Source organism: Hyperoodon ampullatus (genome assembly GCF_949752795.1).
Source record: "Hyperoodon ampullatus genome assembly, chromosome: 9".
Lineage (NCBI taxonomy): Eukaryota > Metazoa > Chordata > Mammalia > Artiodactyla > Ziphiidae > Hyperoodon > Hyperoodon ampullatus.
The window spans coordinates 49,660,165-49,676,507 of NC_136922.1; the positions used below are offsets into that span (position 1 = coordinate 49,660,165).

The window sequence follows — 16,343 nt, forward strand, 5'->3', positions numbered from 1 at the left end:
CCTACTACAAACTGAGGTTGAGTATAAAATGCGTTTTCATGGTGTTTTAGTTTTGTGTGTATGTATTAAATTATATTCAGCAATACTCAATAATTTGTATGCTTATGATATATTGCTCTTTTTCTTATTTATAGTGATATAAACACTTGCCATTTTGTTATACATGGGATGATTTTTATTGTTAAGAATTATGGAAATACATGAAAATTTATTTTAATATAAAAGCCAATGATGGAAATAAAAGAAGACAAACCATTGCTAAAAGGAGACCTGTACTGTATTTATTTATATGTTTTACTTTTAAAGTTTTTGTCTTCCTATATTGGATATCACGTAGTTTTACAGACACCCTAGGATTACTCTAAAATGTATGGAAAGCAAATGGATAAAGAAAAATAAAATAACTTATCACATGAGTGATATATAGTTAAGTGACAGAGTAAACACATTATGTACAAGTTACCTTCAACACAAATAAAACAAATAGTTCAATATCCAAACCCTGGATAAAATGAGGTCATGGATAATTAACCAGGAGTGAATTAGTTGGAGGAAGGGTGCTGCAGTAAAAATGCCGATGAGCAATGAAACCAAGATACACAACAGAGTCAAAGAAATTTAAACTTGTTAATTAGCTGCTAATCTGTCACCCTGCTAAGTTTTCCTTCAAATTTCCCATCGAGCATTCTGTTTTCATCATGGAATAACTATGTCTGTGGTGGTTATGAAATTCATAACCAGATTCACAGTATTTAGGTTGGCACAGAGGCAGGGATTCAGCAATGAAAATGAAGAACAATATTTTTTTCTTAATTTCGAGATTTCTTGTATTTACCATGTGGCAACTCATTTAACAAATAACACAGTGGAGAAGGTTGACCGCAGAATCAGCCAATAAGCAGCAAACTGCTAACAACTCTACAACCTGTCCTCCTATTTCCTTCCAGCCCCCTCAATTCCAAAAATAAATACATCTGACCCATAAGCCAAAGCATTTTTTACAAAATAAAAACAAAAATAGACATAAAAGAATAGTAAATGCTGGACATGGTATATCCCACACAAGTCAAATCTGAGGAAATAGTAACACAAAACACTTTTAAGTACCTAGAGGGGGCTCCGGCGATATCCCGATGCTTTGCAGCAAAGCCTCTGTCTCTCGGCGTTTGCGATCCAGGTCAGAGTCATCCTGAACTGGTTCTTTCTTCTGCTGCATATCAGCCTACAGAAAGTAGATGCCAGTAAGAAAAGTGAATAACAGAGCTAAAGGTATGCTTTTCCTGGCTGAAACTGAAAATGGTAAATGCATGGCAGCAAACACCAGGCAAAAGCCCTAAATAGATACAATCATGCGTACAAAGGATGAAAAAACATTGTAACTGCTCCATTTAATAATCACTAACCCAGTACTTTCTTTGGTTGAAGGCTTCTTCCTGTCTCTATCACAGGGTATGAGAGTTTTTCTCACTCAGTTTCGGAAGAAACCATCACGGCAAAATATTTCTAACTGGGATGTGATTTTTTAAAAAATTCTGTCTGGTTTTTTAAAACCCCTTGTCCCTTCTGGGAAGACATATGATCAGTTCTTGATGAGTGTGTTTGTAATATTCATGGCTCACGTTTGGAATTATGCAAACAAGGAATTATTGGGATCTGGCTAAAAAGTAAAATTAGTTATGAAAATCCGTAACTGTACAATACACTATTGTATCAGTAATCTAAGTTTACCATGGTTTAAATAAACCAGGCTAGAATGTTTATTAAAGCATGTGAACAATACGTGAATAAGTATTGTTGCTTAATTCTGATTTTCATAGGCTTCCATTATACATATTAACTCAAAGGAGAAAATTATCATGTAGAAAAATACAAAACAAAAAATCATTTAGGAGAGAGACATTCTTTCCCCAAGTTCTATCTTAAAAACACATCTTGTCTGAGCCTCTATCCAGTTTGTCTTTTTATAGGATAGCAACAAGTCAAAATACAGGTTAAAGAAGGTTAGTGGTGGAATTCTGGGGGGAGTTCTCAGGTCTCTTTACTTTTTCATAACACAATTACTACTTAAGACAAGGCATTTGCCCCACATCTGAAACACGATAACATCCTATTTGATGTGCAGCTACCTCAGGACAAGGCTTTGTGAGTTTACAAGCGTGAAGTTGTCTTAGAGTTTGTCAAAAGCCAATTATCCAGTTATCAGACACACCTTTCTCCTCAGGGGCAAGCTGGCCCCCCTAACAGACACATTACATCTTTCAGGAGTGCAAAGTACATTTCAAAGCAGTGAAGCATAATTTCTGTTGTGGCATCTAAAGCAGAAAGAGTTCATGCAACCTTGACTTACTCCCAGATGGTAACCTACACCCCAATTATAAGTAAAAAATGCATCTTTGCACATAGTGCTAGGCTCAAGGCTTCTGTTATTATTCACCTCAGGCTTAAAATGCAGTCATATGTTTGAAGTCTACCTGTCATCAGAGGGAAAACTGTCATTATGGGGATCGATAAGGGCTAATGAGGATACTAGAAGGTTCAGGCACTCTCATATAACCTAAAATTCTGAAGCAGCAGTTTAATCTTGGAAGATATCAAAGTTCACGTTCTTTCCCAATTTTAACATTTAATCTAGCAAGTTCCAAAGTTTATGCAAACAACAGAGGCAAAGACAGAACTAAGAAAAAGGACCTTGCAGAGTGAGGATCTGTATCAGTATTCACATGCCATAAAATTTAAAAAAGGACTGAAGGAAAAGGGGGAAATGAAAGAAAAGGGAATTACCACTGCCACTGCTAAAATACAAATGAAAAAACGAAGATAAGCAAAATTCATCTCAGGAAGCCAATACAGAATAGCATGGTTTTACAGTGAAGAGTTAAGCCATAACTGGACTGTCAGCTTCACTGAGAGCAGATAATGTGTTTATTTTGTTCACCACTATATCCACACATCCAGATCAAGGCTTGACACAGTTGATGCACAATTATCAATAAAAATGCGTTCAATGAATGAATATTCTGCCTTTGGTAATTGCTCTTCTATAGCTATAGAATCTAAGAATTACACACCATTCAGAGCAGTTTCCACCAGCTATATCCCATTCAGTAAGCCCCTTTACACCACCACTGTGAGGAGGAGTTATCTAAGTTTCCAGTGACCCAGTGCTCATAACAAAGCCACTTTTCCTCATCCTTTCAACAAAAACTTATTTAAGGACAACAGAGTGCCGGTGGTAATGAACGCGAGAGATTCTAATGGAGCTTATGTACAGTGAACGGAAAAAGATCCATCTAATCTTCCTTTTGAATAAACTTAGGGCATCATATCTATAACCTTCTGTCATGTATGTCCTATGCAGAAAGGCACAGAATCTGGTTTTTTTTTTAATTTATTCTAACTTTAATCATTTTTTTAAATAAATTTATTTTTTTTTTATATTTATTTTTGGCTGCTTTGGGTCTTCATTGCTGCACGCAGGCTTTCTCTAGTTGCAGCGAGAGGTGGCTACTCTTCATTGCGGTGCATGGGCTTCTCATTGCAGTGGCTTCTCTTGTTGTGGAGCATGGGCTCTAGGTACGTGGGCTTCAGTAGTTGTGGAGCGTGGGCTCAGTAGTTGTGGCACACGGGCTTAGTTGCTCCACGGCATGTGGGATCTTCTCGGACCAGGGATCGAACCTGTGTCCCCTGCATTGGCAGGCAGATTCTTAACCACTGCACCACCAGGGAAGTTCTAACTTTAATCATTAAGCATTCAAAAAACGTATTAGAACATAAACCGCGTGTCAACACGCACGGCCAGACACGGTGCAAAAATAGCACACCCGAACTCCACCTCCAATGTGTCATTCCCACGATACAAGGTGTCTCTACAACTCATTCTCTGCCTTCTGCCTTTTTTAATTCTTAAGGAAACAGACAATACAATGACAAATATTAGTAAGGATAAATGTCCATCTAGATGTAACAGAAGCTTAGGAAAGCTATCAACACTCAAAGTTGACCAGGAAAAATGCAAAGTTAGGTAACTGGGACTTATTGGAAATAAAGGCAACTAGCACCTTAAACTAAACAATGTGTTACTTCATCCAAGGCAGTTATACCAAGCCCTAATCATGAAACCTCTGGTTCTTCCCAAGTAAATACTACAGAGTCCTAATACATTTTAATGACTCAACAAGGAGTTTTTGCATACTAGTAATTTAAAATATGCTCGGTGTCTCTCCCAGCAAATGATATTTCTGTTTGTGAAGAGTCATCACAGCTGAGACCCAGAGAGGGTATGTGAAGAAAGAAAATTTGTCAGCCGAGAATTGTCAGTCATTTTTCCAAAGACAGCTGCATAGCTGTTAGCCGAACAAGTGAGGAAAGGTCGGGAAGCCTCTGTCCATCTTACCTTGCAGCAATTTGGCAGAAGGCCAAGGACAGGACGAAATTTCAGGGTGGCCTCATTAAGCACACCTCATTGCTTTAAAGCCAATTTTTCATGACATTGGCTCTGTGTCTTAAATGGTGACCACTATATTTATTTTAAAATCAGATTTCATCCATAATACCACAACCAAGAAAGCAGTTGACATCCAAAGACGCAGAGAGTGTAATTTTATACATGTACACAGTTTTCTGGATTCTGTAGAGACAACCAACCTGGGTGGTCCCAATTCACACTAGTTTTCAGTCCTGGCAAAAAACTATCACTCAGATTAGCATTAAAGAACATTTCGTTTCCTTTTTATTCTAAACTTGTTTTATTTAAAATATAAGCCTAAATAAAGTTTGAAAATATCAAACTTATAAGCTTAAGGCTATTTCTAACTCTCTACAAACAACACAAAAACCAGAAAATCTTAAACTTCGGAGTCAATGACCATGGCCAGTTAACTAGAGCATTCCACAGACTCGGGATCTGAAGCTTCCAAGGAAATTTGCAGAAAAAAAATTGCAGTCCTTGGAAAGAATGTCTGTGACCAGCATCTCAGACCTGCCCTAACTAGTTTAGGTGCTCATTCATTCATTCACTCGTTAATTCCATAACCCTTTATTGAAGGCCTACTATGTGGCAGGATCTGTGCTGGACATTGACTCAGTGATGAAAAAATACAACCCTGTCCCCAAAAGCTTGTGCTCTATTAGGAGAAAAAGACAAATGAACAAGCAAATGGTGCTAAATAATTTGATAAGGTCAAGGATAGGGTACAGGACTAACTCAGTCATGTGTTAGAGAAAGGTATTAGAGAAGGCTTTCCAGAGGAAGAGACATCTGAGATGAGAACTGCAAGACATGTGGTTAACAGAACAGCAAAAGCCAAGGGAAGAGAATGTTCATAACTTCCTGTCAACAGAGAGCATGGCCCATAAGGTGTAATGTAAGAAGCTGAGTCTGCCTGTAATGTGGATTTAGGGAAAAAGGAGATGGAATGGAAAGGGGAGAGCTACTGTGCCTGTCTAGGACCCATGATCAGTGTAAGCTGGAGAAGGGGTGGTGAAAGAGTGACCCCAGGTTTCTGATTTGGACAACTGGCTTGGATGGAAGAGGGGGTCCTTCCTGAGACTGGAGATAAAGGGGGATCACTTCTGTGGCTTAGCCCCCAGGGGCATAAGAGCATTTGAAAAAGAAGGATTGGAAGAGATTATTTCCAGGTTTCTTTCAGCTACAAAATGCCATCATCCCAGGAAACTAGGGGCCTTGAATTATAAGACCCTTCTAATAATGGGGCATTTTTGAATAATGGCCTCCCTAGCATTGATCCGGACGAATGTATGCAGCTGTTCTACGGGCCCCATTTAGGGCCCATCTCAGGAGCAGAGTAACAGCTGTTTCTCACCAACCAGGTCCTCTGCGTCTTTCACTGCTCTCCATCATCTCCTTGGACCTTCACAGAACTCCATGAGGAAGGACCCGCTCTTCTCTCCATTTTACAGAAGGGAAACCAGGTTCAGAGAGGTCCCAGACTCACTCAAGGCCATTCTGCAAAGGGCAGAGCCAGGTTTCCTAGCCACATTCAACTTGAAAGCCTCTGTATAACCACTGAGTTCTACTGCCTCTGCCTGACCACACTGGCTTCTCAGAACAAACCAAGTCATCATAGTCTGACCCAAGGAAAGATCTTTTGTGGGGGAGGTGGGCTGTAGAGGGACAGGACTGAAAGCCAGGACACACCTTCAGGGTGATGCAGTGCAGTGGATCCCAAAATCTGGTCCTATTTAGATATTTCAAATCAGAGACTCTGGGGAGGGGAGGCTGGGATTCTGCATTGCCATGGGACTCCAAAGAGCAGAGTCAGGCTTCAACCACCCTGTCAATTTAGAAATGAGGAAACTAAGACTACGTACAACTTTAATTCCAGAACTAGGTAGAGGCCCAGGAAGGCCCAGAGTCCAGGTGTTCCACACGCTCTACCACCTGCCGTCCCCAGTCTGCTAGGGCCCTGTCTGTTGCCTAACAAGCTAAATCCCCATCAAAGCTGCGTGGTATAGGAACAAAAAGGGTGGCCTGTTTCTACCAGTCTTGTTTGCCTGTAATTTCCCCCCAAAATGTGTAAAATGACGAGGATGAAGCAGACAGCATAATTTGGAACCAGATTTCCCATATCACTTCGCATTTTGTGGTAATTCTATGGAATTCAAGTTGGATATTAGAATGTCAGTTTAAAAGGAAACCGGTTATTAGTAAAGGACAACAGGTGCTTTAAAACTACAGTAAGTGTTGACATCTGAAGGAAAGGGAGCATAATAACTTAATGCTTTTTTTGGCTGTGCATGGAAACGAACAGCCATTCCTTGTCAATTCTCACCTCTACTTCACTCAAGACTGCATATGTAACAGCAAAGATCTGTGAAGGAAAAACATTACGCTCACTGTCAAGGACAAATAAACTATGACATCAATCAAAGTGTAATGGTACCAAGAGAAGCAAGATACCAGAAGGCTAGAGAACAACTGCAGTTATGTTTTACTTTGTTGGAAAATAATTGTTAGAAACCTTTTACCTTGTTCTCCCAGCCTTATAGTGTGAAATAGCACTTAGCTTGTAAGGCATCAAAACACATTCTTCTTTTCGCTTAAAGAAAAACTCTGGGGCTTCCCTGGTGGCGCAGTGGTTGAGAGTCCGCCTGCCGATGCAGGGGACGCGGGTTCGTGCCCCGGTCCGGGAGGATCCCACATGCCACGGAGCGGCTAGGCCCGTGAGCCATGGTCGCTGAGCCTGCACGTCTGGAGCCTGTGCTCCACAACGGGAGAGGCCACAACAGTGAGAGGCCCGTGTACCGCAAAAAAAAAAAAAAAAAGAAGAAGAAAAAAAAAGAAAAACTCTGAGTAGGAAAGCAGCTCTGGTTTGTATACACACAAGCATACCACTCTGTATGTAGTTTCCTTCTTAGAAAACTACTCAAAAATATCTGTGGCATCTGGTTTTTGTACAAGATGTGGGCTATTTCTACACCACCACAACAAACTGGAGAATTAAAAATAAACTATTTGTTGGATTCTGATAGTAGAAAAAAAACATGATAGGGCAGCAAGGCATTGAATTGGGAATCAAGGGTCCTGGATTTGGTTCTAGCAGGCAGAAAAGCTACATTTCACCTCTGGGTTTCTGCTGCTTTGTTGGCATAAAGAAGGGCCTTAGTGGAAGGGCTCTAAAAATCTCTAGATTTAATGTCTCACATAGCAGGGTCTACTATACTATCCACCCCCTTACCAAAGGAGAAAAATGCAGCTTTCCCTTTACCAGACCTAGGATTCTTATTTACCCTGAAAAAAATATACATTTAAGAAATCATGGTAGTGGGATGAATTGGGAGACTGGGATTGCCATATATACACTAATATATATAAAATAGATAACTAATAACCTGCTGTATAGCACAGGGAACTCCACTTTGCTGTACAATAGAAACTAACACAACATTGTAAAACAACTATACTCCAATAAAAAAATTTGTTTTAATAAAAATAAATAAATGGATGGAAAATACTTTTAACTTAAAAAAAAAAAAGAAAAGAAATCATGGTAATCCACTGGCATCATTGTCTATTTTTCTCCTAAAATGTTCTGGCCAGTAGTTTTTTTAAAACCTTCCCTTGACATTAACACTTATTAAGTAGTAACTATATCCTAGGTATTGCTAAGTGCTTTATAAGATTAACTTTTTTAATCCTCATGATCAGACAAAATAAACACACTGCTATTCCCATGTTAAGCACAGGGAACTGAGACACAGAAAGGTTAAGGAATTTCTAACAATAGCATATCACAGACCACTTTCAGGGTTCTATTCAAGTCTGGGGTAAACCAGGGGTTTGGGACCTCTGGACCAAATGCTATCTACCATTTATGTGGTGCCTGGCCACTACATGGCAGATGTCAATGACTTTACTACTCTGAGTATGTAGACATCACTCATGTTATTCAGGTATTGTAAAAGCATTCGTTTACAGGGTCCTCTTTATCCGTATGACTAGCCTCTCGGAATCAAGTGATTCTCCTTTCCCCCTACCCCCCAACACCCAGCACCCAGTACTTACCTCTTTCTTTTTCCTCTCCTCTTCCTTCCGTTTCTTCTCTTCTCTTATCTGTGCTAAGCGCTGTTTTTTGCGCTCTAGCTCAGCTTTTAAGTCACTTTTGTCAGACATGTTGGTTTCCTTGGAGCAAAAGAGGAAAAAAAGTGAATATACACAAACAACTTCTCTCTATTATCATCACAAAAATCATTCAAAAGGAAATCAAGCTTGAAAATAGAACTTTCTGGCAATAACAGATTGTATACCTTAGCCTCTGTTGATGAATCAAATAAGTTAGATCTCGTCTCCTTCTATATAAAATCTTCCCTTTTCATGTACGCATAAATATTTGAAAAAATACAATGTTATAGTCTATTCTGGTCTGAAGAATAATAGCAACTTACTTCAGAATAAGTAACACATTTTCTGTACAAGTTTCTTAACAAGTAAACAAAAAGTTAATAATAAGAGAATCAGAAAAGAACCATCACCATGACTTCCAATTTAGACGACAATGGACCAATTCATCCCCACACTGAGAAAAGAAAATAGGCTGTCATAAACTCTTAGACACATGCCCTGATCAAATTTCTATGGGCTCAACAAACATTCCTCCACTGAGACTGGGCACATGGAGATTTCATTTTGCCTAATATTATATGCATCAGGGAAGACAGCCACTGAAGACCTAACATGTTAATCTTTTTTTCCTGTAAAACTCCTCCTGAACTGTCACAATTAATTTCATCTCCAGTACAAACCTATTTCTATAAAACTTTCATTTGCATACTGAATGCAATATTGCTTATCCTGGCACTTTCCCTTTTCAAAGCAAAAGATATTTGTGAACACATGAATGAGGAGACAACACCATGGCAAGTTCTTGGGACAATTTATCTGAACAAGATTTTTAATGTTAATGGTGATGATGATCCTAGTGGTGATGGTGCCAGAAATTTCAAATAAAATGAGTTTGGAGAAGATTCTCACCAATCACAATGATTATATTTGTCTCTTTTCTGCTCCCAACTGGAAACTAAGAAAATGGAGACACTGAGACATGAAGAACTCTTCTCTGACCCAAATTCTTAAAATAAAGTAAAAAAAAAGAAAAAAAACTAACCATAAATGTCACGAGTATTCATTTGCATATTACTTGTATGCAACTATGATGAATACATAATGTGTCCCTGAGTAGATGACAAAATGAGGGAAGGCAAAATAAAAGCACACAAAGCAATGAAAAATCCTCAAACTTACTGTCACTGTCTTTACAAGGTAATCAAGAACCTGCAGTCACCCTAAGACACTTTCAGATGAATACACACAGCTGGGAAGTGTACTGTGTTCCTACTGTCCTACCATACACATTCTTGCTCATAATGTGATGGCAAAGATTTGTGAAATAATAGCAATAATCATTATGATAATCAATCTCTGCTGTTCATGATCATGCTCTTCATTTTTCAACAAATATGTGTTGAATATTTAATCTGTGCTAGGCATTCTCTAAGGTATCAAGTACGAAGATGAGCAGAGCCAGATTCTTTCCTTCAAGGGGTACATAACTCAACTTTGTGAGCATGTGGTGTGGCTGGAAATGCTCCTTGAGAGATCGGCTTACTGATTACTGAGTGCCAGATACTTTACATTTATTATCACATTTAATTACAACAATCCAAGGAGACCAATATTATTATGAATGCCTTTTTCACAGATAAAGGAGGCTCAGCAAGACCTAAGACTGCATAGTCCATACATGGAAGGACTTCAATTCAAGCATGTCCGTGCTCTGCACTACTACACTCCACGGATCGCCAACGTACAAGTTCAGAGGGGATGCAGAACAAGAGAATCATCAAGATCTGGTGGAGTGGGCGAGGGTGAGCTTTAAGGAAGAAGTGAAATTTGAACTGGATATGGAAGGAGGTCAGGAACTAGCACAGGAAAGGGAGATAGAGACACACAAAGGCCTGCAGAAGAGAGAACCAGCAGGCTGTGTACAAGAGACGCAGATGAATCCACGTCAAGAAATACAAACTTTAGTTGGTAAGAATGGACCTGTGGAGGCAAGTGGCAAAGACTTGAAAATACAGAAAAGTGAGTTCCATTGGGTGTAAAGAGGTTGGGAAATCAGCAGCTCTTTGAAAGAGACAGTGACAAAACAAAAACAGAATACAAATTTGCTTAAGCCTATTCTTGTCCCTGCCTGGGAAACAGATAGGAGCAGAAACTAGAAATACGCAAGCTGCGGGGAGGCTGGTGCCAACACCTATCTGGGTCGACTGCACCTGCACCGGGATGGTAGGTGAATGTACAGACAGAATGTGCTGGGAATGTGGACTGAAGAGAGCCCAGCCAAGAAGGAAGACATGACTCTTGGTAGCCTTTAGATGTGGAAGCAAATGAGAAAGATTCAGTAACAATTCAACTTTGAGACTGTCAAGAGGATGTCAGTGAAACTGGGACGAGAAGGCAAATAAGGAAGTGATAAAAAAACTTTCAGTGTGTCATAATTTAAGTGTCAACAGGACTTCTGAGCAGAAAGAACGCAGAGATACAACACTGCAGGTGGGATGAGAAGCTGGATGGGGACTGGGGCTGTGGAATGGAGCGTGAAGTCTCTTGCCAAGGCCTATTTAAACCTGAGTCACAAATTCATTGTCCTACAGGTGCCAAGTAGATAACTGAGGAAACAAAGCAGTGACTGAGGCCAGCCAGAGAGGAAACATTCTGCCTGCAGGAAGCAGCTCTATCCGGTTCCAATTTGATGGTTGACATGGAAGAACGTGGACCCAAGCAGTTAGATCTGATTTTTTCCCCAAGAGAAGCCATAGAACTGATAAAAGTAACATTTACCACTAAAACAGTTAGCCAGTAATTTTCAACACCAAAAAACCTGACAGGAGAAAACTAGAACCTAATTCCAGAAGGCATCTGAGAAGTTACATATATTCTTCCCCAATGGGAGCCAATCTGATCTCTGTTTTTGATATTTTTCTGCTGTCAAAAACGAAATGTCTGATCAGAAAAATTACTGTTAAAGCAATAATTGTGTCATCCTATGTTGAAAGCAGCCAGTGGAAACTTCTTAGAAAAACTGTAGAATTCTCTAAGAAGTTTCCCTCTCCTCCACATTCCCTAACTTTTATCTCCCTTTCCCAGTCCATCAAAAGTATCTGGCATGACTTCAGTTACATATTATGGTTGTTAGAGAGCAAACCATGTAACAGAACATCCTGTATTTGTTGTGATTTTCTTGCGAAGGACTTCATTCAACAGTGGGAAGTAAGGTGTATTCTCAGTACATTTCTGCAAAGGGCAAAGGTCTTCTTAAAACTGATAAATTTGTCTAACAATGTTGGTCATTTAAGTTGGTGTTACCAGCCATAGAGCCAATATTTTATTTTATTTTTTATTTTTATTTTTTGCGGTACACAGGCCTCTCACTGTTGTGGCCTCTCCCGTTGTGGAGCACAGGCTCCGGACGCACAGGCTCAGCGGCCATGGCTCACAGGCCTAGCCGCTCCGCGGGATCCTCCCAGACCAGGGCACGAACCCGCGTCCCCTGCATTGGCAGGCGGACTCTCAACCACTGCGCCACCAGGGAAGCCCCCAATATTTTAAAAACAAACAATAACACCAAGGGAACTTAAAAAAAATTATGTTACATAGTGACGTTTCAAATAACACTTCACTTTTTAAAGGCAGTAGAAGCACAACGTTGAAAGACAGCTATAGAGAGTACCTTCCACTTATTGATTTTTGGATCTATTCCAAACTAGACACTTTGCATCAACACCTGGGAGAATAAGAAATCTCAAGAGAACACCTTGTAAAGGGTTTGGAAAGTACACATTAGAGTAAATGAATGGGCCTTTACACACAGTGAAATGGCTTAAATAGTGGCACTAAATGCAGTGTCAGCACTGAACTCCACAGGCTTTCCCGGGGGGGCTTGCCAGTCTGACCCACTAAATCTCCCTGCACATTAAACAAAGCAAATCGAGGAACAAAGAATGGAGGACATGAGTTATAGAGCTTCCTGGGGCTAATGTAGGTCATCGCAAAGGCAATTTTGGTGCTCCCAGTTTAAGAAAATAAGAGGCAAAGCTACCTGCTGCTAATTATTGCTCACTTGCTGCACACACATAAAAAGCTGGTCTCTTTCATTTACAAGTGGCAAGGGGTCAAGTAGATAAATCAAACCCACCTCTAGGTGTATATTGCCTCCCTGTCTGATCATCCACCTACTCTCCCACCCACCAGCCAACTACAGCTCAACTCTACCTTGGCTTAGGAACACTTACAGCTGTCTCGCCCCAGCTCCATGCATGCCGGGGTCAGCTGATGCACTGTTTATGATGCCTGCCCAGCTCTCCTCCTAGCAGAGTCCCACGTTCTGAATTTGCTTTCCAGGGTGACATTCCTTTTGCCCACATTCTCTCACAACCTACCTGCACTTGCCCGATTCATGCTTCTATTCCCTCCCACGTCTGCATCTCAGCTCTTGCTCTCCTGCAAGTTCACCAGCTATCACTGAGTACAATCCAATGTCACCTCTTTTTTTTTTCTTTTCTCATCCTCCAAATTACCCCTACCTGACAACAGAAATCTCAACAGCTACTCCATTTACTCTGGACTCCATACCCTAATTCCCAACTGTAACTTTTTTCAAATTTAAACTCCCTGTTTCTGATTTCCCTCTTTTCCCCTGGTTCACCTTATATCCCCTTGTTTCACTATGACTCATCTCCATCCATCCTCCCAAGTGTTTCAGTTCTCACATCTTTTGTTTCAGCCCATCTTTGAGCTCAGTAAACTGCCATCGTTATCATCCAAGTAAATGGATCAACATAAGTCAAGAGCTTAATACTGTGCCTGGCAGATATTAAACACCTAAGAAAAGTTGTTTGTCCTCTTCCTCCTTCTCTTTCTGCCCCTCTTCCCCCTTCTTCCTCCTCCTCTTTTTCTACTATTATTATTACTATTACTATTTTTTACCCGGCAAACTCTTTCCCCCAACTCCACCCTAATTCAATATCCAAAGTCATCACTCGAAATTCACTGCAAAGGATCTAAACCTAAAAAAAACTTTAACAAAAAACAAACAAAACAAATCAAGCTCATAGACACAGAGAACGTATTGATGGTTCTCAGAGCTGGGGGTGAGGGAATGAGTGAAATGGGCGAAGGTACAAACTTCCAGTGCGAAAACAAATAAATCATGGGGATGTAACGTACAGCATTGTGACTACAGTTAATAACACTGTACTGCATATTTGAAAGTTGTTGAGAGAGTATATCTTAAAAGTTCTCAACCCAAGAAAAAAAATTATATAACTATGTATGGTGACAGATGTTAAACTAGACTTATTGTGATCATTTCACAATGTGTACAAATATCAAATCATTATGTTGTACACCTGAAACTAATATAATGTTTTATGTCAATCATACCATAATAAAAATAAATTAAATATTAAAAAATTACAGTGAGAAATACATTAAAGGTATAGCATGCTTCTCAATCTAAATGGGTTATAAAATGGAATGCACGTGGTTAAAGAGATGTGACTCGAAGAAAAAACTATTTTTAAACAATTAAATGTAGTCATTTAATAGTAGTAAAATTCTTCTCCATTTTTCTGTTGAACATAGGGATTACATATCAAGCTGTCCCAAGCAGGCATCCTCCCCTATCTTACCCACTTCCCCCAGAATGGAGAGGCACATGGAGAAATGGTTTCTTCTCTAGTTAAGTTAGTTACAGGGAGGGTCACTCCTGCTGTTCCATCATAAAAATGTCTCACGGTCCTAAGTCTCAAAGAGGAAAGAACGTAGAGAGGAAGGAAGGAGGAAAACACGAGAGAACAACATAGACACTCAGGAAGGTAAAAACAAAAGTCATCTCACGCCTGCCCTTTTCTTCTCAATTCACCCTGCAACTCCTTCAGATTTCTTACTCCACACACATCCATAAAGAAAGGAAAATGCTCGACTTTTCTTGAACCCAACAATGAGACCCGTCACCTTCATTTCCATTTCTGCACATATGGTCATGGGATGGTTTGATCCTGTTTAGAACCAAGCGTCTAACAGAGAAGAAGCAAAGGGTTTAGCTCTGTTTACACAGCTGCCAAGCAACAGAACCTCCTGAGGCTTAGCTTTTCAACCATCTAGATCTCTATTTCCTTTCAGTTGTCTAAGTTGGCAGCAGTTTGAGATTCCATTTCTAATGCTGGCATATGCAAATGTATTTTTAAGCTTAAAGTCAGAATCCTAGGAGGTTTAAGTCATTGCCCAGCTGTTTCCAGACGCATTGAAAAAACTACCTAGAAACAAGTTCTCTTTTCCTGCCTAAAAACAGTTGTTCCTGTCGGCTCTTCACTATCAGCTATTGAACTTTTCATCTGCCACTAGGTACATGTAAGAAATTTGATCTTTCACAACCTCCTTCCACCCTGCCTGGCTTCTTATACAATATAGCTGCCTCCTTCCACTTGGATGGGAGGCCAAGGGATGAATGGGACCACAACCATTTTTACAGCTATATCACACTGTCAATAAAAAGAGGGTGAGAGGGCTTCCCTGGTGGCGCAGTGGTTGAGAGTCCGCCTGCCAGTGCAGGGGACATGGGTTCGTGCCCCGGTCCAGGAAGATCCCACATGCAGCAGAGCAGCTGGGTCCATACCGCAAAAAAAAAAAAAAAAAAAAGAGGGTGAGAGAAATGTCAGAGGGAGCTGGCTGCTGAAAGATGTGGGAGGGTTATATGCTCAATTTGTATAGCCATCAGTATACTGGGAAAACAAACATTTTGATAAAATCCATCTCATGGGGGGTGCCCAGGCCTCGTCTACTCGTATTGTAGATGAGTTCTCAAACGTTTGGTCTCAGCATCCCTTGAGACTCTTAAAAATTATTAGTGACCTCAAAGAGCTTTTGTTTATGTGGGTTATATCTATTAACATCAACCATGTTAAAAATTAAAACTGATAAAACTTTAAATACCTAATAATTAATTCTATAATAACAACACTAACCTTTTACTTAACATAAAACTTTTATGAAAAAATAGGCACACTTTCCACAACAAAAAGAAATCATAACAAGAGGGTATTTCTTTTGTATTTTCACTTCTCTTTTTAATATCTAGCTTAAAAGAAGTCAACTGGATTCTTACAGGTGTTTGTGCATTCAATCTATTGTGATGTGCTATTTTAGTTGTAAAGAAAACCTGGTCTCACATGAATGTGTATTCTGAAAAACAATGAGTATTTGAATAGCCTCTCGAAGTAATCTTTGATATTACACCAAAAATCAACAAATGGCAGTTTCTGAAAGTTCAGTTGCAAGCTGAACATGAAACCACACCAGTCAATGAACTTTTTTTGTACTTTGTTACATTAAAATCCATTGGTCTGTTTTAAACTTTGAATGAATCTTTTATTCATGTATGATTTTATAACATTATGCATTGGTTATTTAGAAAATTATGCAGACTTCTCAAATATCAACACATTCCATTGTACAACATCCAAAGATCACATTTGGTACTATCATTACCAAACTCTTCAGAAGGGTCTTTAGGTATGGTAAAGCTGTACAACTCATGGTGGCAAATATAAGTTTCCCAAAACTCTAATTTTTGCTTGAAGCTCAAATTTTATCATTAGCAACAAATATTGTCAATTGTGTTCTTGAAGTGGCAAGCTCACATCATTGATTTTTCAGAAAATTTCTGCCAAATAACCAAGCCTAAATAACCATGGTTTGTCTATGAATTGTAGTTTCAAGTAAAAAATAGTGTTTCTTGAAAAAAGGCAGCTAATTTAGCTCACAA

The 16,343-nt window shown here is 39.6% G+C and overlaps 1 protein-coding gene across 1 annotated transcript in view; it reads right to left on the reverse strand.

Annotated features, from left to right (window-relative positions):
* The window catches only part of DYNC1I1 (dynein cytoplasmic 1 intermediate chain 1), a gene marked incomplete at its 3' end in the record, with an annotated part of 339,428 nt that overhangs the window by 288,558 nt on the left and 34,527 nt on the right, over nt 1–16,343 (reverse strand). The window contains exons 2-3 of the mRNA XM_079712020.1: nt 8,525–8,641; nt 1,108–1,222 (exon numbers count right to left, since the gene is read on the reverse strand). Coding sequence (XP_079568146.1) covers nt 1,108–1,222; nt 8,525–8,632 — 223 coding nt within the window. The 5' untranslated portion in view covers nt 8,633–8,641. The remainder of the gene's footprint in view (nt 1–1,107; nt 1,223–8,524; nt 8,642–16,343) is intronic.